Source organism: Oryctolagus cuniculus, chromosome 20 (assembly GCF_051225735.1).
Source record: "Oryctolagus cuniculus isolate XC-2025 breed Fujian yellow rabbit chromosome 20, ASM5122573v1, whole genome shotgun sequence".
In the NCBI taxonomy this organism is placed as follows: Eukaryota; Metazoa; Chordata; class Mammalia; order Lagomorpha; family Leporidae; genus Oryctolagus; species Oryctolagus cuniculus.
Genome location: NC_142886.1, coordinates 31,741,856 through 31,762,442, shown reverse-complemented (window position 1 = coordinate 31,762,442; position 20,587 = coordinate 31,741,856). Strand labels below are relative to the sequence as shown.

General features: G+C 45.0%; 1 protein-coding gene across 5 annotated transcripts in view; it reads left to right on the top strand.

The window, feature by feature from the left end:
- Positions 1-20,587, top strand: part of STON2 (stonin 2) — a 190,935-nt gene that overhangs the window by 43,012 nt on the left and 127,336 nt on the right. For all 5 annotated transcript variants that reach the window (XM_008271961.4, XM_051826192.3, XM_051826188.3 and 2 more), the window contains exons 2-3: positions 11,996-12,268; positions 14,343-14,618. In XM_008271961.4, coding sequence (XP_008270183.2) covers positions 12,181-12,268; positions 14,343-14,618 — 364 coding nt within the window. In that variant the 5' untranslated portion in view covers positions 11,996-12,180. The remainder of the gene's footprint in view (positions 1-11,995; positions 12,269-14,342; positions 14,619-20,587) is intronic.

Here is a 20,587-nt window from a genome sequence, read left to right as displayed (position 1 = left end):
ATTTCATTAGTCCTTGGTTGTAGGAACTGCGGTATTGGGATTGAATATCACAATTTTACATCAAAGAGAAAAGGGAGTGAGCATATTGCCTTATATATTGATTCTGTCCTTAACTATGTAGTACTTAAATGAACCTTCCTAAAACATTACCATTTTTTTTAAAGATTTATCTGAAAGGCAGAGTTATAGAGAGAAGAAGAAGAAGAGAAAGAGAGAGAGACAGACAGACAGACAGACAGATATCTTCCATCCACTGGTTCGTTCCTTAAATGGCCACAATGGCCAGGGCTTAGCCACGCTGAAGCCAATAGCCAGGAGTTTCTTCTGGTCTTCCACGTGGGTGCAGGGGCCCAAGCACCTGGGCCATCTTCTGCTGCCTTCCCAGATGCATTAGTAGGGAACTGGGTTGGAAGGGTAGCAGCCGGGACTTGACCTGGTGCCTGTTTGAGATGTTAGATTGCAGGTGTACTTTAACCCATTATGCTTCAATGCCAGCCTGAGCATTACCAATTTTTCTTTTAAGATTTTGTTTACTTATTTGAGAGGTAGAGTTACAGAGAGAGGGAGAGACATAGAGAAAGGTCTTTTGTCTGCTGGTTCACCCCCCAAATGGCCACAATGTCCGGACCTGGGCCAATCCAAAACCAGGAGCCAGGAGCTTTTTCCGGGTCTCCTGTGTAGGTGCGGGGGCCCAAGCACTTGGGCCATCTTCTACTGCTTTCCCAGGCCATAGCAGAGAGCTGGATCAGAAGAGGAGTAGCCAGGACTGGAACAGGTGTCTGTATGGGATGCTGGCGCCATAGGCGGAGGCTTAGCCCTGAGCATTACCATTTTAAAGCCTAAAGAATCTATGTGTGGGGCTGGCACTGTGGTACTGCTGCAAAAGCAGCAGAGGATGGCCCAAATTCTTGGGCCCTTGCATCCACATGGGACTCCCAGTTTAAGCTGCTGCCTTCTGGCTTCAGCCTGGCCCAGCCCCAGCCATTGTGGGCATTTAGGGAGTGAACCAGCAGATGAAAGATCTCTCTCTGTGTCTGTCTGCCTCTCCCTCTGTTTCTGTAACTCTGTCTTTCAAATAAATAAATCTTTAAAAAGAGTCTATGTGTTTAAACTAATTCATTCATTTACCTGTTTATTTAATAATATGCATTAATTGCCAGATCCTCTTGTAAGAGTTGTAGACCTTCACATGAAAAAGATCCCACAGGAGCACACAGACTGATTGGGTATGAGCAAAGTTCCATTATAATTTAATAAATGAATACAGGTTAAAACACTACCATCCTATAGACTATATGGAACAGTTAGTATTAGTGGAAGTTAAGGAGGAGCACTACATTTTGGAGTTTATGATTTAAGCAACTGAAATGGACTTGACTAATATAAGTGGGAAATGAGTTTATTCAGAGGTATTGGAGAGGTCATTGGATTGCAGGTGACTGTCAAATTCATTATTTTTAAAAATTTGAAAGATAGAAAGGGAGAGAAACACACACACACATACGGACCCAGAGTTCCAGTTTATTGGTTCACTTCTTAAATGATTACAACAGCTGAGTCAGAACAAGGATGAAATGAAAGCCAGGAACACCATTCAGCTCTTCTCCCATGTGGGTGCCAGGAACTTAGCTACTTGTGCTATCAACTGCCACTTCCTAGCATACACATTAGAAGGAAGTGGGATTAGGAGTAGAGCCAGGACTTAAACCCAGGCACTCCAATATGGAATGTAGGTGTCTTAACCACTTTGCCAAATGCCCATCCTGATTGTCAAACTTGACTTGGAAAATAGATAGGAACCACAACTCTTAACCAGCAGTGAACAGAGCCAAGGTCGCACCCTAGGTCTGGTTAGGATGCTGCATTTGGTGCCATCACCACTGAGTTAGGGTGTGACTGCCTGTACTCTTGCATCAGATTTCCATTGCCTGTATGCCACTGTGCCCTTTGGCCTTTTAGCACTCTTTTAAGATTTTAACATCTCTTGAGAAAGCTTGAATCAATCCAGGAGGTATAGAAAGAGAGAATATTTTTTCCCCTTAAAGAAGGATTTTTGGAAGAATGACTAAAAAATAGCAAACATGCCCACCCCTTTAAAGATTTCATGGCAAAAGAATTTGTCTTTTTTATCTTTAGGAATTTTATTTATTTATTTAAGAGCTAGACTTATTATAATATTTTGACAGGCAGAGTGGTTAGTGAGAGATAGAGACAGAGAGAAAGGTCTTCCTTTTGCCGTTGGTTCACCCTCCAATGGCCGCCACGGCTGGCGTGCTGCAGCCGGCGCACCGCGCTGATCCAAAGGCAGGAGCCAAGTGCTTCTCCTGGTCTCCCATGCGGGTGCAGGGCCCAAGGACTTGGGCCATCCTCCACTGCCTTCCCTGGCCACAGCAGAGAGCTGGCTTGGAAGAGGGGCAACCGGGACAGAATCCAGCACCCTGACCGGGACTAGAACCCGGTGTGCCGGCGCCACAAGGTGGAGGATTAGCCTATTGAGTCGTGGCACCAGCCCAGGAGCTAGACTTATAAACAGAGGGAGAGACAGAGAGGAAGGTCTTCCATCTGCTGGTTTACTCCCCAAATGGCTGCAAAGGCTGGCTCTCGCTGCGCCCATCTCAAGCCAGGAGCCAGGAGCTTCGTCCAGGTCTCCCATGCAGGTACAGGGGCCCAAGCGCTGGGGCCATCTTCTGCTCCTTTCCCAGGCCATCGCAGAGAGCTGAATTGGAAGAGGAGCAGCCAGGACTAGAACTGGTGCCCATATGGGATGCTGGTGCTGAAGGCGGAGGATTAACCTGCTGCACCACAGTGCCAGCCTCTGTCTTTTTTATCTTTAGATTCAGTGTTTGTAAATGCTTGTTGAACCAGACCTGAGATAATGATTAAGTAAAACTTGAAAATGAATAGGAGCTCAAAAAATAAAAATATAGGGGATATATATTCTAAAGAGAATATTTAATAATACATTAAGTTAATAAATATATGAACAAGTGGTTGAATAGAACAAAGTATATGCAAAATCATTCTTCCAGCGAAAAATAATTCCATTTATCAGGAATATAGGATACACATGGGAAGATAATGGCAAGAAATTAGAGGTGGATGAGGGCCAGAATCACAGATTTCCTGTAGTAGTGCAGTGTTTGTTGAACTCCTAACATGTACCAGGTGCTGTGCTCAATGCTAATTATTAGCAGAAGCAAGCTTATTTCAACTTTGCTTTCTGGGAGCCATAGTTCATTTCTTTTTCTTTTTTGACAGGCAGAGTCAGACAGTGAGAGAGAGAGAGACAGAGAGAAAGGTCTTCCTTCCGTTGGTTCACCCCCCAAATGGCCGCTACGGCCGGTGCACTGTGCCGATCCGAAGCCAGGAGCCAGGTGCTTCTCCTGGTCTCCCATGTGGGTGCAGGGCCCAAGGACCTGGGCCATCCTCCACTGCCTTCCTGAGCCACAGCAGAGAGCTGGACTGGAAGAGGAGCAACCGGGACAGAATACGGCGCCCCGGCTGGGACTAGAACCCGGAGTGCCGGTGCCACAGGTGGAGGATTAGCCTAGTGAGCTACAGCACCAGCCCATAGTTCATTTCTCAGATTTTACTTCATCCTGAGGTGACCCACTGAAGAGTTTTTTTTTTTTTAAAGACATTTTTTTATTTCAAAGGCAGAGTGACAGAGAGAAGGAGAGAGAAAGTCAGAGACAGAGAGACAACAAACTGCCATCCACTTGGCCACTCCTCAAAATGGCCAGGTTGAAGCCAGGAATTCTGTCCTGGTCTCCTACATTGGTGGCAGGGACCCAAGTACTTGAGCTATCATCTGCTGCCTCCTAAATGCGTAAGCAGGAAGCTGGATCAGAAATGTGGTAGCTAATATTCCAACCAGGAATGCTGATATGGGATATTGGCTTCACAAGGGGCGACTTAATCCACTACACCAAAATTCTAGCTTCACTGAGAAGTTTTTAAGCAGAACCATGGCACGTCCATTTTCTGGTTCTAGGAATACCACTCTGGCACAATTAGTTAGATAATTCTTGGAGGGGGTGATACTGAAGCTAGGAGGATAGGTAAGAGATTAGTAACTGGATGAGAAGTGTTGAGGGGCTGAACCATGGTATTGGTAGTAGATGGAGAGTAGTTTTTTTTTTTTTTTTTTTTTTTTTTTTTTTTTTTTTGACAGGCAGAGTGGACAGTGAGAGAGAGAGAGAGAGAGACAGAGAGAAAGGTCTTCCTTTACTGTTGGTTCACCCTCCAATGGCCACTGCAGCCGGCGCATTGCGCTGATCCGAAGGCAGGAGCCAGGTGCTTTTCCTGGTCTCCCATGTGGGTGCAGGGCCCAAGGACTTGGGCCATCCTCCACTGCACTCCCAGGCCACAGCAGAGAGCTGGCCTGGAAGAGGAGCAACCGGGACAGAATCCGGCGCCCCAACCAGGACTAGAACGCAGTGTGCCGGCACCGCAGGCGGAGGATTAGCCTAGTGAGCCGCGGCGCCGGCCAAGAGAGAGTAGTTTCAAGAGTTCAAACTCATTCTGAAATTTACAGCTGTCAGTATTCCAGTCCTTCCTTTTCCAGTGTATTTGTTACCACTCCTGCCTTCAGATTATTTAAACAAAGCATAACACCGTGTTGGCTCCACATGCCTGCCACTCCTGCTCCCCTGTCCTAAACACCTTTGCCCCTCCATGCTTTTGCCCAGAGCCTTCCTTTCCAGTTTGAAGTGCAGTTCAAGACCACCTGCTGCTCAAGCCTCAGTCGTCTGTTAACGTACTTTCTATCTGCGGTCAAGATCTTGAGGACCAATCACAGTGGGTGAGAGAGCAGAGGTGGTTGTTTCATATGGATGCCGAAGCTCCCTGCAGTCAAATCGAAGCTGACTGTGCCCTGTTCTTCCTTGAACCTACACGCCCTGGAATGGGTCCCACAGAGTCCTCAGTACATGTTCCTGGTGGTCCTGGCCATTGACGCTGTAGAACAAAAAGCAGTACTGTTGTGCCTGATAAGTTCCTTTACCAAGCATCTGCTTAGCACAGTGTGAAGAGGATTAATCTTTCTGAAGCACACTTCTTGAGTCACTCCTAAACCTCCAGCAACTTTTCATTTTCCATAAGAACTCTTCTTAGTTTTAAGGTTCATAAGTCCTTTCTCTATAATTCCCCAGTTGACACCTCTGCTCTCATAAGGCTGACCCACAACCAAGCCTCTCTGAAGTCTTATTGATCTTTACTCCTGCTGAGTGTCTCTGTCCAAGGACATGCTCACTCTTCCCTTCTGGTGGTCCAGAATCAAGGACACCCTTCAAATCCAAGAAATCTGCCCAGTCCCTCCCTGATGGTTCCAGCCCTTGAAAATCTCCCTGTGGCTAAAGTCTCACAGCCCTCCTGGGGTATCCTGCAGAAGGCAGGCATTCCTCGGGCTTGTGTTTGCTATCCTGTGTATCCTCATCTCCCCAGCTAGACTGGCAATTGCTTGAGGGTTGCTATCTCAGTGGGTACCTGGTACATTGCCAGACCCAGAGGGCTCACACACACATATATCAGATGCACTTCTAGGGCTCTCATCTTCTCAGCCAATTGCATTCTTCATTGCCAGATTTTAGTGCATAAGGGATGCTGAGAAATATTTTGAAATGGCAATCTGAAAACTTCAATGAAATGTTCAGTGTCTGTTGGTCAGTTCTGCTGCTGATACTGAGTCACCACTCATTTGTGGTGATTCTAAACCTCACTTTATGATTCACATTCTAAAAATGGGGTGGGGTTTTTACCAAGGAACTCATTCCAGTATGAACTAAGCCTGATGTTTATCGGGTTCCTCTGTGGGTTTCCAGCTGCTAGCGCAGCACTTCTGAGGTCTGGTGTCTTGTGGCTTGTCGTATGTGCTATCCCATGGCACACATTTAAATCTATTTCACAGGGTTACAATAAGGGGTTCCTTGTGATAACCTTGTTCTGCCAGTCTTTCTTGAGACCACTTATTATTTGTAAACATCCTATATGTGATCCAAGATGGACAAGCTGAGGAAAGGTAGATAAATCATTGGGGTCCTTCTCTCTCTCTTTTTTTTTTTTAACTTTTATTTAATGAATATAGATTTCCAAAGTACAGCTTATGGACTACATTGGCTCCCCCCCCCACCCCCAATAACTTCCCTCCCACCCGCAACCTTTCCCTTTCCCGCTCTCTCTCCCCTTCCATTCATATCAAGATTCATTTTGAATTTTCTATATATACAGAAGATCAGTTTAGTATACATTAAGTAAAGATTTCAACAGTTTGCACCCACATAGAAACACAAAGTGAAAAATACTGTTTGAGTACTCGTTATAGCATTAAATCTCAATGTACAGCACATTAAGGACAGAGATCCTACATGAGGAGTTGTGGGGAGCAACTCGGACTAGACTAAGTTACTGGAATTAAGACTTATTCTATGCATCTGCTCTCCCACAATATGGCGCTGGGAGAGGAGTAAAAACAACTTCTACACAGCTGCCTCCAGTTCAACCAATAAACAGCAGGACCTGCTCCTGATTGGAGGAGAGCAGCGTACTCGGCGTGTGGGTAGCAGAGTTGGGATTGGTGGGAGAGGACTATAAAGGAGGAGAGAGACAACATGCACCAGGAACATATATCTGAAGGAACACCTGAGCAGCCCCCGAGAGAGCCGGCCGGCGGTGTGCCGCTCCCCCGCGGAAGTGGGGAAAATGGCAGGGGGAACCGCCCTTCCACGGAGATGGAAGGGACGGTAGTCAACCCGGGAAGAACCAGCAGCAAACCCGGGAAGGGCCGAGCAGACAAAAGAACAGCGCAGGGTCCTATGTCGTTCCTCCACGAAGATGGGGAGCGACATAATGGTGCCGTGACTTGGATATGAAGCCTAGGCAGGTTTCAGTGTCGCTCCTCCATGAAGAGGGGGAGCGACAAGGAGTAAGTGCACAGTGACTCCTGTTGTTGACTTTACAAATGGACACTCCTGTTTATGGCATCAGTAATCTCCCTATGCTCCAGTCATGAGTTTCCAAGGCTATGGAAGCCTTTTGAGTTCTCCGACTCTTATCTCATTTAGACAAGGCCATGGTCAAAGTGGAAGTTCTCTCCTCCCTTCAGAGAAAGGTACCTCCTTCTTTGAAGACCTGTTCTTTCCACTGGGATCTCACTCAAAGAGATCTTTCATTTAGGTTTGTTTTTTTTTTTTTTTCCCCCAGAGTGTCTTGGCTTTCCATGCCTGAAATACTCTCATGGGCTCTTCAGCCAGTTCCGAATGCCTTAAGGGCTGATTCTGAGGCCAGAGTGCTGTTTAGGACATCTGCCATTCTATGAGTCTGCTGTGTATCTCGCTTCCCATGTTGGATCGCTCTCCCCTTTATTTATTCTATCGGTTAGTATTAGCAGGCACTAGACTTGTTTATGTGATCCCTTTGGCTCTTAGTCCTTTCATTATGATCAATTGTGAACTGAAATTGATCACTGGGACTAGTGAGATGGCATTGGTACATGCCACCTTGATGGGATTGAATTGGAATCCCCTGGTATGTTTCTAACTCTTCCATTTGGGGCAAGTCAGCTTGAGCATGTCCCAAATTGTACATCTCTTCCCTCTCTTATTCCCACTCTTATATTTAACAGGGATCACATTTCAGTTAAATTTCAACACTTAAGAATAACTGTGTATTAATTACAGAATTAAACCGTAGTATTAAGTAGAACAGACAAAAAAACTACTAAGAGGGATAATGTATTAAGTTGTTCATTAACAGTCAGGGCTATGCTGATCAAGTCACCATTTCTCATAGTGTCCAACTCACTTCAACAGGTTTCCTTTTTGGTGTTCAGTCAGTTGTCACTGATCAGGGAGAACATATGATATTTGTCCCTTTGGGACTGGCTTATTTCACTCAGCATGATGTGTTCCAGATTCCTCCATTTTGTTGCAAATGACTGGATTTCATTGTTTTTTTTACTGCGGTATAGTATTCTAAAGAGTACATATCCCGTAATTTCTTTATCCAGTCTACCGTTGATGGGCATTTAGGTTGGTTCCAGGTCTTGGCTATTGTGAATTGTGCTGCAATAAACATTAGGGTGCAGACCGTTTTTTTTGTTTGCCAATTTAAATTCCTTTGGGTAAATTCCAAGGAGTGGGATGGCTGGGTTGAAAGGTAGGGTTATCTTCAGGTTTCTGAGGAATCTCCAGACTGACTTCCATAGTGGCTTGACCAGTTTGCATTCCCACCAACAGTGGGTTAGTGTCCCTTTTTCCCCACATCCTCACCAGCATCTGTTGTTGGTAGATTTCTGTATGTGAGCCATTCTAACCGGGGTGAGGTGAAACCTCATTGTGGTTTTGATTTGCATTTCCCTGATTTCTATTTTTTTTTAAAGATTTATTTTATTTATTTGAACGAGTTACAGGGAGAGAGAACCAGAGAGAGAGAGGTCTTCTATTCCATTGGCTCACTCCCCAAATGACTGCAACGGTCAGAGCTGAGCTGATCTGAAGCCAGGAGCTTCTTCCAGGTCTCCCATGTGGGTGCAGGGGCCCAAAACTTGGACTATCTTCCACTGCCTTCCCAGGCCATAGCAGAGAAGTGGATCGGAAGAGGAGCAGCCAGGACTCAAACTGGCACCCATATGGGATGCCGGTGCTACAGGCTGGGGCTTTAACCAACGGTACTATAGCGCCGACCCCTCTCTCATTCAGTTTTTTTTTTTTTTTTTTGACAGGCAGAGTGGACAGTGAGAGAGAGAGAGAGAGAGAGAGAGAGAGAAAGGTCTTCCTTTTTCCTTTGGTTCACCCCCCAATGGCTGCTGTGACTGGCGCACCGTGCTGATCTGAAGCCAGGAGCCAGGTGCTTCTCCTGGTCTCCCATGTGGGTGCAGGGCCCAAAGGACTTGGGCCATCCTCCACTGCCTTCCCGGGCCACAACAGAGAGCTGGCCTGGAAGAGGAGCAACGAGGACAGAATCCGGTGCCCTGACTGGGACTAGAACCCGGGGTGCTGGTGCCACAGGGGGAGGATTAGCCTATTGAGCTGCAGCGCCGGTTTTATTCCATTTCTTAATAATGGGCACTGATTCCTCAGCCAGAATATATCTGTGTCTACAAGGAGAGGGTTTCAGAATCAGTCTTTTGAGCACTTGACTCCACCTAGCATCTCAATTGCCCTAACAATGACTGAAAAGGCAAATCACTAAAACCAGAAGGTGTAAATGACAGAAATGGGCGGTTTCATGAAATTTACATTCTAGTCACAGGACTTCACCAGCAAGCTGTGCAACCTTTGGCCAGTCATTTGGCCACAGAAGCTGTGATGGTGAAGGCTGCCTTTTTTTTTTTTTTTTTTTAAATTTATTTAATGAGCATAAATTTCCAAAGTACAGCTTCTGGACCACAGTAGCCTCCCCCCGCCCCCATGTCTTCCCTCCCATCCACAATGCTCCCCTCTCCCACTCCCTCTCCCCTTCCCCTTCACATCAGAATTAATTTTCAATTATCTTTATATACAGAAGATCAATTTAGCATATGTTAAGTAAAGATTACCACATTTTGAAGGCTGCCTTTTGTAAAGAGTTTGGAATGGGGTTGGTACAGAAGAAGCCCTCTGTGAGGTTACCTGCTGTTCTTCTTGTTTTATTACAAAGGATTTGTTATGCCCAATGTTAAGTACTTGGTTTATGTTCTCTAATCCTTAGAATTATAAGTTTTGTTGTTCTTGCTGTCCATGGGTGAACTGAGATAGAGGGGACAAATTATGCATCCAAGACTGTAGAGGAATCAAATTCAGACAGCCTAGCTCTGGGACTCAGTCTCTGTTACATTGAACTTCCTGGGCTTCAGTGTTCTCAACTGTAAGATTTGGAAGCTGGACTATTTCTAGGTATTTTCCCATCACCTTTACCTTTTCATTCTCTTCCTGCCCTATTCCCTCTCCCACCCACTTACCCATGAATTTTGCTGGGTTCATCATCACGAGATCAGCAGAATGTTTTCTGCCATTGAGTTGTGACGCTGCATGTGTCAGCATACAGACTTGTGTTGTGGCTTTCTCTTAGAGAGGGCGGAGCAGGGAGGCCTGGTGTACATGTTGCTGCTGCTGTTGTGAGAAGAGAACTCTGACTCTTCAGTTTTGCTGTCTTATCTTGGCCTGCAGCCATTACCACACTGAGTGACACTGTTTGCCAGGGCTTGAAAAAGCTCCATAGACAGGAGCCTGTGGGAGTTGGCTCTTTGGGTCTATGACCCCATATTGCTTTCTGTTAAGATCTGGTTTAGGAGACCTGGCTGTTTACACACTGCTGGTCCTGTGGTAGGTAAGGATCTCAAGAGGGACTTGGAGAAGACATTTCTGGGCTTTGCATCCTCTACAGCTTGGGTATTCGGGTAGGTTTCCACCTGAGGAGTTTCCTGGCCTATTTCATTATAGTTTCATTATAACTGATGTTTGTGCAGTACTTGAGTTGATTGATTGTCTATATTTGAGTATATCTGTGTGTTTTTTTCTGTGGCTTTGACCCAAAGGTTGGAGTGTTTTAGTTTCAGAAAACCTGAGTTCCAGAGGTCGGTCTGTTACTTCCTTGCTTGGTGCATCTGCTTGTTTATGGCTTCTACTTGATCATTTTTCATGTGGGCTCTTCTAGAGAAAATAAGTCAGTCGGTCACTATGCTGAGATTCTTCAGTTCTTTCACTCAAGCCTGCAGGCAGCATTTTAGGAACCTTCACTACCAATAAGGGCTTGGTAACACTGAAAGTGTCGGAAGAGTCAGCTAACTTTTTTCATCCTAGATTTCTTCATCTATAAAAGAATTATAGCACTATTTTTCCTACTCAGCTAAAATGAAGAATTGTATCAAAATGTGTTCCTAAAAGTTGTAAATTCTATATACAGTTGCTTTTAGGAAGTATCATGCAACAAAGATAATTACCAAAAAAGCCAAATCCTAGTAAATGTTTCTAATCTAATTTTCCCTAGTATAGATTATTTACAGCAGATAATAACCTATGGTGAAATTTCTTCAACATTTTCTTTTTTATTGTGTACCAGTTGGAGTGCTATGAGTTAAGTTGTCCTAGAAACTATCTGAACATTGTAAATATTCAATTAATAGGAACTGATATTGCTCAAAGCAGAGTAGCTCTTTTGTGGAAGCACATTAATTTTGCATTAATTCAGATTTTATTAATTCATTATAAAATTAAGAGCTAGATTCAAGTTGTAAAAATACCTTAAGAGCATAAACAATTATAAGACAATTAAGTATCCCTTGATATACACTTGATCTTAGCCAAAGGGCCAAGACGCGATTCCTTCTATATACATAAGGCATAATTGCAAGTTAGTAAAGGTTAGACCTTTATATACTAACTAAAATCGGCTTAGGCTGAAATGTGTTTTCTTTAATGTAGATTTTTCACTAAAGCAAATCTTCTCTATCCACTTACTCGAAATGAAGGAGATGACTCCATTTCTCTTTTTCTTAATTTGTATACCATACTTGGTAGTTCCATCTGGAGATAATTGGATTTCTGCCAAAAACTTTAATCAAGCTTGCAGAGAGTTACCTGCCTCAGGCAAGAAACTGCACTGAATTAATAGGAAAGAACATGCTTTTATTTCACCAGCCAGTAGAAGGAAGTGAAAGCACTTTGTGGAAAAGTCTTAATATTTGTTTTATAATGATAGTGCTATATTATTGATAATGCCATTTTGAAATATAATAATTGGGGAAATTAGGAAATGTAATTGCAAAAATTTGTGTGATATTTGTAAGTCTGATGTGAAGGTTTGTTCTGAGATCTTGATGCTAGATGTAAATATTTCAAGGCAAAGGAAGATGAAAAATGGGGGCATGACAGAAGCAGAGAGAACTAAGGCAAGTTAGAAACCACCTCAGACCTCTTTGTGGGCAGTGGTAAAAGCCCTAAGTTTATGTGTATCGCATATAATATAATGATTATCCTTTTAAATTTCTTGTGTTTTTTTTTTTTTCTTTTTTAAACAGATTTTTGCTTGGTAGGTTAACCAAAGGCAAGAAGGTTGGTCTGTCTCCCTTCTAACTTCTGACCCTGGCAAGATCCTTGTCACAGACCCTGGGCCCAAGTCCATCGTGCTGCTCTGTCCCCACTCCACCCCAGCGCTCTGGGGTGTACCTGAGGTCTGCAGTGTGACGATGGTCATTGTCCTAGCATGACGACCTTGGACCATGTGATAGCTACCCACCAGTCAGACTGGGTCTCCTTCAATGAAGAACCACTCTTCAATGTCCCTTCCAAGGGTAAGGAGTCTTTCCATTTCCTAATGTGATGAGATTGACACTGAACCATATCTGTCTGTTATGTCTTATACTTGATCATTCTTCAGTGGAATCTTAATATCCAAAAAAAGAGCCAGTTCAGATGCACAGGTTCTTCTCTTTTTTTTTTTTTTTATTTTTTTATTTTTATTTTTTTGACAGGCAGAGTGGACAGTGAGAGAGAGAGAGACAGAGAGAAAGGTCTTCCTTTGCCGTTGGTTCACCCTCCAATGGCCGCCGCGGCCAGCGCACTGCGGCCGGTGCACTGCATTGATCCGATGGCAGGAGCCAGGTGCTTCTCCTGGTCTCCCATGGGGTGCAGGGCCCAAGCACTTGGGCCATCCTCCACTGCACTCCCGGGCCACAGCAGAGAGCTGGCCTGGAAGAGGGGCAACCGGGACAGAATCCGGCACCCCGACCGGGACTAGAACCTGGTGTGCCGGCGCCGCAAGGCAGAGGTTTAGCCTAGTGAGCCACAGCGCCGGCCAGCACAGGTTCTTTTAGTTAGAAGCTTAGAGGAAGCATCTTAGGAAACTTGGGGCCCTAAGAAAAGGCCTGGAAACAACAAAAGTTCTTTGGCTCTTCCAAGAAGCATAGTCTTCATAGTTACAAGAATTACCTCACTATCAGCTTTTTTGCTTGTTACTTCCTCCAGCAATTTGGATTTTCTCAGTTTTTAAAGTGTGGTTATTAAAAATGATAGACTCTAGAGCCCTATCACTTAAGCTCAAATCCTGGCCTCATCACAGATGTGTGGTGTGGTGCATCCTTGGGTAGATTATTTGTTCGACATCTCTGCAGTTTTTTTTTTTTTTTTAGCTTTATTTATTTATTTGAAAGGCAGAGTTACAGAGAGGCTGAGGCAGAGAGAAAGAGTGGTGTCTTCCATCTGCTGGTTTACTCCCCAAATGGCCGCAACAGCTAGAGCTGAGCCTATCTGAAGCCAAGAGCCAGGAACTTCTTCCAAGTCTCCCACGTGGGTGCAGGGGCCCAAGGACTTGGGCCATCTTCTACTGCTTTCTCGGGCCATGGCAGAGAGCTGGAGTGGAAGTGGAGCTGGGTTGAACCTGCACCCATATGGGATGCCGGCCCTGCAGGTAGCAGCTTTACCTGCTGCACCACAGCAATGACCCCCTGTGCATAGCTTTAATACCTGGTATAATACAGGTCATCGCAGTCCCTTCCTCATGGTTTGTTGTGACCATTAAGTGAATCATGCACTCAATGTGCTTAGAGCAGTGCCTGGCACATGGCAGAGATCTCAGTGCTGTCATTCCTGGTCACAGGGAAGATAAATATATTGACTTCAGGGATGAAGATCAAGGTGGGATGCAGGAGCTATTTATAGCTGATTCTGTTCTGTGTCTGCCAGTGCTGACTTAAAATCATCCTGTTTTCATTTATCACACCTGGAAATCGTCAGTCTACAGGGATTTGAATGGGCACTCATATGGGATGCCAGCATCACAGCAGGTAGCTTACCTCACCACAACACAACCCCAGCCCCAGTTTCTAGTTTTGTTTTCTTTTCTTTAAAGATTTATTTATTTATTTGAGAGAGAGAGTTAAAGACAGAGAGAGGGAGAGACAGAGGGAGAGAGAGAGAGGTCTTCCATCCGGTGGTTCACTCCCCAAATGGCCACAACAGCCAGAGCTGGGCTGATCTGAAACTAGGAGCCAGGAGCTTCTTCCAAGTCTCCCACAGGGGTCCAAGCACTTGGGCCATCTTCTGCTTTCCCAGGCCATCAGCAGGGAGCTGTATTGGAAGTGGAGCAGCCAGGATTTGAGCTGCACCCATATGGGATGCCAGTGCTGCAGGCGGAGGCTTAGCCTGATTTGCCACAGTGCCTGCCCCAAGTTTCTAGTTTTCACACATTCAGAAATAATCCTTTAGCATATTGGTAGGTGGGTGTGGCTGTTTTCTTCTCTTCTCCCCCACCCACTGCGATGGTGGGTCCTGGAATCATCCTAACCTGTCCTTTGTTTTTCACCTCCATGGGGCAGTTCTGAAGAGTGACTCTCTTTACTTCATGGTGGTGTCTGGTGTCTCTTTCAGGGGGCACTGATGAGCACCTCCCGAGATTGTCATCTTCTTCAGACCCGTCCGAGAGCTCCTCCGGGGAGAACCACGCAGTGGATGCAGGATCGCAGGACCTTTCCCACTCCGAGCAAGATGACTCCTCTGAAAAAATGGGCCTCATTTCCGAAGTGGCCTCCTCTCCTGGCACTCCCGAGCGGCCCCCATCTGACCTGGCTTCAGCCATCAGCAACTGGGTTCAATTTGAAGATGACACACCCTGGGCCAACACGTCACCACCTCATAGAGAAACAGGTGAGGTAGTGGGAAGCTAAGGGTTCAACTTGGGAACAAGCTCAACAGAGCTGCTTCTCTGTAAGGGGTGTACAGGGCTGCCAGGGTTCTGTCCCGAACTCTGAGATACCAGCCACATAGGACAGAGCAGGCAGAGGTCTCACTCTTTAATTTTACAATTGGCTTTTGTGCTCATTAGCATATAAATGCATTTATAGGTCCAGGGTCATTTGTAACCTTTTACTCTCATCACTGGCTGTTGACTTGTCTTTGGAAGAATGCACATATATTCATCTAGTAGGGATTGGAATTCTGTTTACCCAGGACCTAAACTGTAAGCTCCTTATATGTAGACATAAGTGTCTCTGAAAGTGTGGGCCACTGACCATCTCTAAATATTGGAGTCATCAAATAGAGAAACTTGTTAAACATGGATGTCTTCATGTTCCAGACCTCATGGATCCAAGTCTTCAAGGATGGAGGTAGCTGTTAATGAGAAGTCTCTTATTTTATGGCATTTTAATGGCCAGAAGCAATATTGGGGGGTTTTGGGAAATCATACAAATTTTTATTCCCCACACTGATGACCCAGCCACTTACTTTGTTGTGTACTTAAGTCACAGCAAAAAGGTAATTGGATAACCTTTGGGACCTCACACCTATTTATTTTCTGCTTGCTGCTGTAACAAATCTGCACAAACTTAGTGGCTTAAATGACATGAATTTATCATCTTACAGTTCTGTATTTCACACTTCCAACGTAGATGTCATTGGGTTAAAATCAAATGCAGTACAGCATTCCTTTCTGGAGGCTGTAGGGGAGAGTATGTTCCCTGATGCTTTCCAGCTTCTAGGCCTCCCACATTCCTTAGCACATGGCCCATTGCTCTATCTCCTAAGTCAAGAATGCATCATCTCTGTGCCTTTTTTTTGAAGTGACATCTTTGACTTCTTCCACCTTGCTTTTTTCTATTTGTAAGGATGTTTGTGATTCCATTGGGCCCCCTTGGGTAATGTACCCATCTTAAGATCTGTAACATAATTGCATGCACAGAGTCCCTTTGCCATGAAAAGGGACATATTCACAAGTCTGGGGATTAGAGTCTGGCCATTTTGGGGCCAGGGTTATTCTGTCTACCATAGAAACTAACAAAAAGCAGAACTGGTGTTTTTCTGTTGTTGGGTTGAATATTTTGCAAGTTTTACTTTTTAAAAATGAGTCCTTTCCGAACACATTTTTGACACCAAAAAGAGAAAAAGTTCTTAGAAGATATAAAACATGATTCTACCATATAACAAAATAGATTATATTCTACCATATAACAAACATTTTCTTTCCTATACAATAGTTTACACATTTATGTATACTTTTTCATATTTAAGCATCAAGTTCTCTGTAATGATTTTTTTTAAAGATTTGTTTATATATTTTTTTGAAAGTCAGAGTTTCATAGAAAGAGAAAGAGAGATATCTTCCACCCTCTAGTTCATTCCCAAATGGCTGCAATGGCCAGTGCTGGGCCAGGCTGAAGCCAGGAGCCAGGAGCCAGAAGCTTCCTCTGAGTCTCCTACAAGGGTGGCAGGGACCCAAGCACTTGGGCCATTTGCTGCTGCTTTTCCTAGGCGGTTAGCAGGGAACTGAATGGGAAGTGGAGTAGCTGGGACTTGAACCAGTACCCATATGGGAAGCTGGCATTGCAGGCAGCAGCTTTTTACCTGCTGTGCCACAACACCAGTCCCTGTCTATGGATTACTGGTGAGACAGCCATGACATTCAAAGCACCATGGATAAACTTACAGGTGCATACAGGCTTCCCAGTCTGGCTGGGAAGGGGAGCAGTAACTCTTACTGAGCACCCACTGCTGACAGGGCACTTGGCTAACCATTTATACATGATGGGAAAATATTACTGAACACTGGTGCTGTGGTGTGAATGTTTGTGCTCCTCCAAAATTCATGCTGAAATTGAATCCTCAATGTGTTGATATTAGGAGATAGGTGACTAGAGCCCTGGTGAATGGAATTAGTGCCTTTGTAAGAGAGACTGGTGGGAGCTTGCTGCCTATTCTGTACCATGTGAGGATGCAGCTAGAAGGTGCTGTCCATAAAGAACAGGCCATCACCAGACAGCAGGTCTGGTGGTGCTTGGTCTTGATCCCATCTTCCAGAACTGTGAGTAGTAAACTTGTGTTTATAAATTAGCCAGTTTAAGGTACTTTTTTAATAAGATACACTTACTGAGTACTCATTTTCTTTTCTTTTTTTTCAAAGATTTATTTATTTTAAAGTCAGAGTTACACATAGAGAGAAGGAGAGGCAGAGAGAGAGAGAGAGAGAGAGAGAGAGAGATCCTCTATCTGCTGGTTCACTTCCCAACTGGCCGCAACAGCCGGAGCTGCGCTGATCCGAAGCTACGAGCTGGGAGCTTTCTCTGGGTCTCCCATGCGGGTGCAGGGGCCCAAGGATTTGGGCTATCCTCTATCACTTTCCCAGGCCATAGCAGAGAGCTGGATTGGAAGAAGAGCAGCTGGGACTTGAACAGGCGCCCGTATGGGATGCTGGCACTGTAAGTGGCGGCTTTAACCGCCATGCCACAGTGCTGGCCCCTAAATACTCACTTTCTTAGGCACCATTGTCAGTGCTTTGGCTATAACATTTCATATACTCCCTAATACAGTCATAGAGGAAGCTATCAATAATATATCCATATTACACATTGTGAGAGAGACGGAAACAAAAGGTGATTTAGGAATTTGCGCAAGGTTGCATGCTAGGACATGACAGGAGAGAGTTTCTATCCTGGGCAGGAAGCCCCAGGACCTTGAAATAGCCAAGGACTGTGCTGGTTCTGTTTGCTTTATTCTTCCTAGTGCTGCTGCCACTCCAAGTGTCTTCTGCTCTCTATTAGGGGAGGGGTTAGTGGGATGGTCTTTGTCTACTCAGTTGCCCTGAAGTGACCACACCTTTAGGTCACTGATTTCATTCATACCTTACCTTTAGCCCCAAAGACTTCCTTATTGCTCAAAGCTGATTATAAAGTAGATGGTTTGATTTGCTTCAACTCTTCACCACTTATTTTACAAAAAGAGTTTGGGATTGCCCGTCATCATGTTGCTCCCATCTGATAGACCACCTTAGCTTGTTATTAATCATGACCTTGACATGTTGCTAAAACTTTAATCTGAATACAAGTGTGATTTATTGACCAATGGGGTTTTCTGAGACTTTTTCACTGGTTTGTGGGGTCAAAATTATTGTCATAACCTAAGGTGTTCTTTGCCCTTGTCATTGCATTGGCATTTGCATTGATGGTGCAAAAGTAATAGTGACTTAAATTTCTGACTATCATCTGCTTATAGTAAGAAAAAAGGTCAGTTTCACTAGGCAGTATCCATGATGAAGCACTAAAAGGTATTCAGTTTATTTGTGTCCTGTTGAGTTTTTTTAATGGCTAAAGTATTCATGAGAATGAAACTGCTGGGCTATCTGATGGGTTCAAGTGCCTTTGGAGAATCAACAGTGAGAGCTGGGCCAAGCTGAAGCCAGGAGCTATGAGCTTCTTCCAGTTTCCCCATGAGAGAAGCAGGGGCACAAGCACTTGGGCCATCTTCTGCTGACTTTCCCAGGTCATTAGCAGAGAGCTGGGTCTGAAGTGGAGCAGCTGGATACTAACCGGTGCCCACATGGGATGCCAACATTGTAGGTGATGACTTTATCTGCTACAGCTTTTCATTTCTTAAAGAAAATAGACCTTTACAACTATAATATTGAATATAATGATTATTTTTTAAAACCCCCTTAACCTTTTTGGCAGTGACATTTCTGATTTTCAGAACTTAAGGTAAAATCAGGAAGCATGGTTCTATAAGCCGAGAACTCTAGACAGCTGATCAGCTTTACGTATGGTGCTTTGCCTTTAAACAGTGTATGATAGGCCGGTGCCACGGCTCACTAGGCTAATCCTCCACCTAGCAGCGCTGGCACACTGGGTTCTAGTCCCGGTTGGGGTACTGGATTCTGTCCTGGTTACCCCTCTTCCAGTCCAGCTCTCTGCTGTGGCCAGGGAGTGCAGTGGAAGATGGCCCAAGTGCTTGGGCCCTGCACCCCATGGGAGACCAGGATAAGTACCTGGCTCCTGCCTTCGGATAGGCGCGGTGCGGAAGTGCAGCAGCCGCGGCGGCCATTGGGGGGGTGAACCAACGGCAAAAGGAAGACCTTTCTCTCTCTCTCTCTCTCTCTCTCACTGTCCACTCTGCCTGTAAAAAAAAAAAAAGTGTATGATAATATGTTTCAGATATGTATGCAAGACTGTTTCCCAACTAATACTGTATATGAAAGGAGCAGAAATGAATGATTTTTCTAAGAAAAAAAGTTCAAGGGCCCAATCCCAAATATGTTGCCAATACCCAACTTGACCCATAGTGAACCTGTTGAGTAAAAGATGGCAGGATGTGTTGCTTTAATCAAACTAACCGCTTCCACAGAGGCTAACTCCTCCATGGGCTTTGTTTCATGGAGCATGTTTAAAAATAAGGAAAGCTGGTTGGTAGAGCTAAGGCCAGGTGGTAAGCAGAAGAAACCAGGTTTCAGCTAGTTTACTTAGTGAAGACATTTCCCAAATTAGGTCTTGGTGTCACAGGAAGGAAGAATTATCAACCAGACAAGACAGTGAAAGTAGAGTAGGATTTATTCAAGTTGGAAACCTCCTGCCAGAGCAGCAAAGAGGGGGTTCCAAGAAAGGAAGGCCCAAAGGGCTGGAGTTATGAGGTTTTTAAGTACAATCTTGGGGATGAAACTGTCAATCAATACAAGGTGGGGACAAACCCAGCACAAGACAGTCCTTTATCCTGTCTTGCTTGCTGATGATAAAACAGAAAAACCATCCCCAAAGGGTAGGATAGGGAACTTGTTTTCACAATAAACTGTGAGCTCAACTTGGTAGAATCACCACTCCCTTGCTATTCGATGGTAAATTTGGAGATTCCTAAGGGAGGAGGGTGAACACTTGATCTTGCTAAAGATAATGTTTTGGGGGGAAGCAAGCACCTCTCAATTCCAAATTTCCACCAGGGGACCACTGAAAGCAAAGGCCACCACATAACACACCAAACGTTGGAGTAAGGGAAAAGGTTTGTTGTTGGGTTGGGGACTCAACAGGGTGCCTTCCTGTGCAGGAGAGACAGCCTCCTGTACTGGGAAAACAGCTTTGCAGAGGTAGGGAAGTGGAAGCAGCAAATTCCTTAGGGTGGGGGTGGGGCTGATGCTTGTGATTGGGCAAGTAAACCAGGCTGGGTTTAGAATGAAGCTTATGGTACAAAATGGCAACCTGGCCAGAGCCTAAGATGGCGCCACAGATAAGACCATACCATTTTACTAACAACCACCCTAACTGCCTATTAGCCCATTTGACTCCTCACAATAGTTGTTCCATTCCTGGAGGCTGTTGGACAGCTGAGATTTTAATTTAACTTCAAAATGTTTGGATACATATGCTTGTTAGTAAAATGGCGCAGTGTTATCTATGGCGCGATCTACATCCTGACACCATCCTAGGCTGTAGCTCCGCTGCCCCCCCACCCACTGCTGTTGCTGGAAGCCACATGTCTCTCTCTCTTTCTCTCCTGATCTCCTGTCTCTCTGTCTGCCTCTTGCTCTCTCTCTTACACTCTCTTCTCCCTCTTTTCCTTCTTCGCCTCTTCCCTCTGGTCTGTCGGGTCTCCCCAATAAACTCTTTCCCTTACTCTGGTATTTGGTGTGTTTTGTGGCGGCCTTACAATGCTGACATGGTATCACACATGCAACTGTAGGTATTACACAGATATAACACAAATCTTTGGGGCCGGCGCTGTGGCGCAGCGGATTAACATCCTGGCCTGAAGTGCTGGCATCCCATATGGGCACTGGTTCGAGTCCTGCTCCACTTCCGATCTAGCTCTCTGCTATGGCCTGGGATAGCAGTAGAAGATGATCCAAGTCCTTGGGCCCCTGC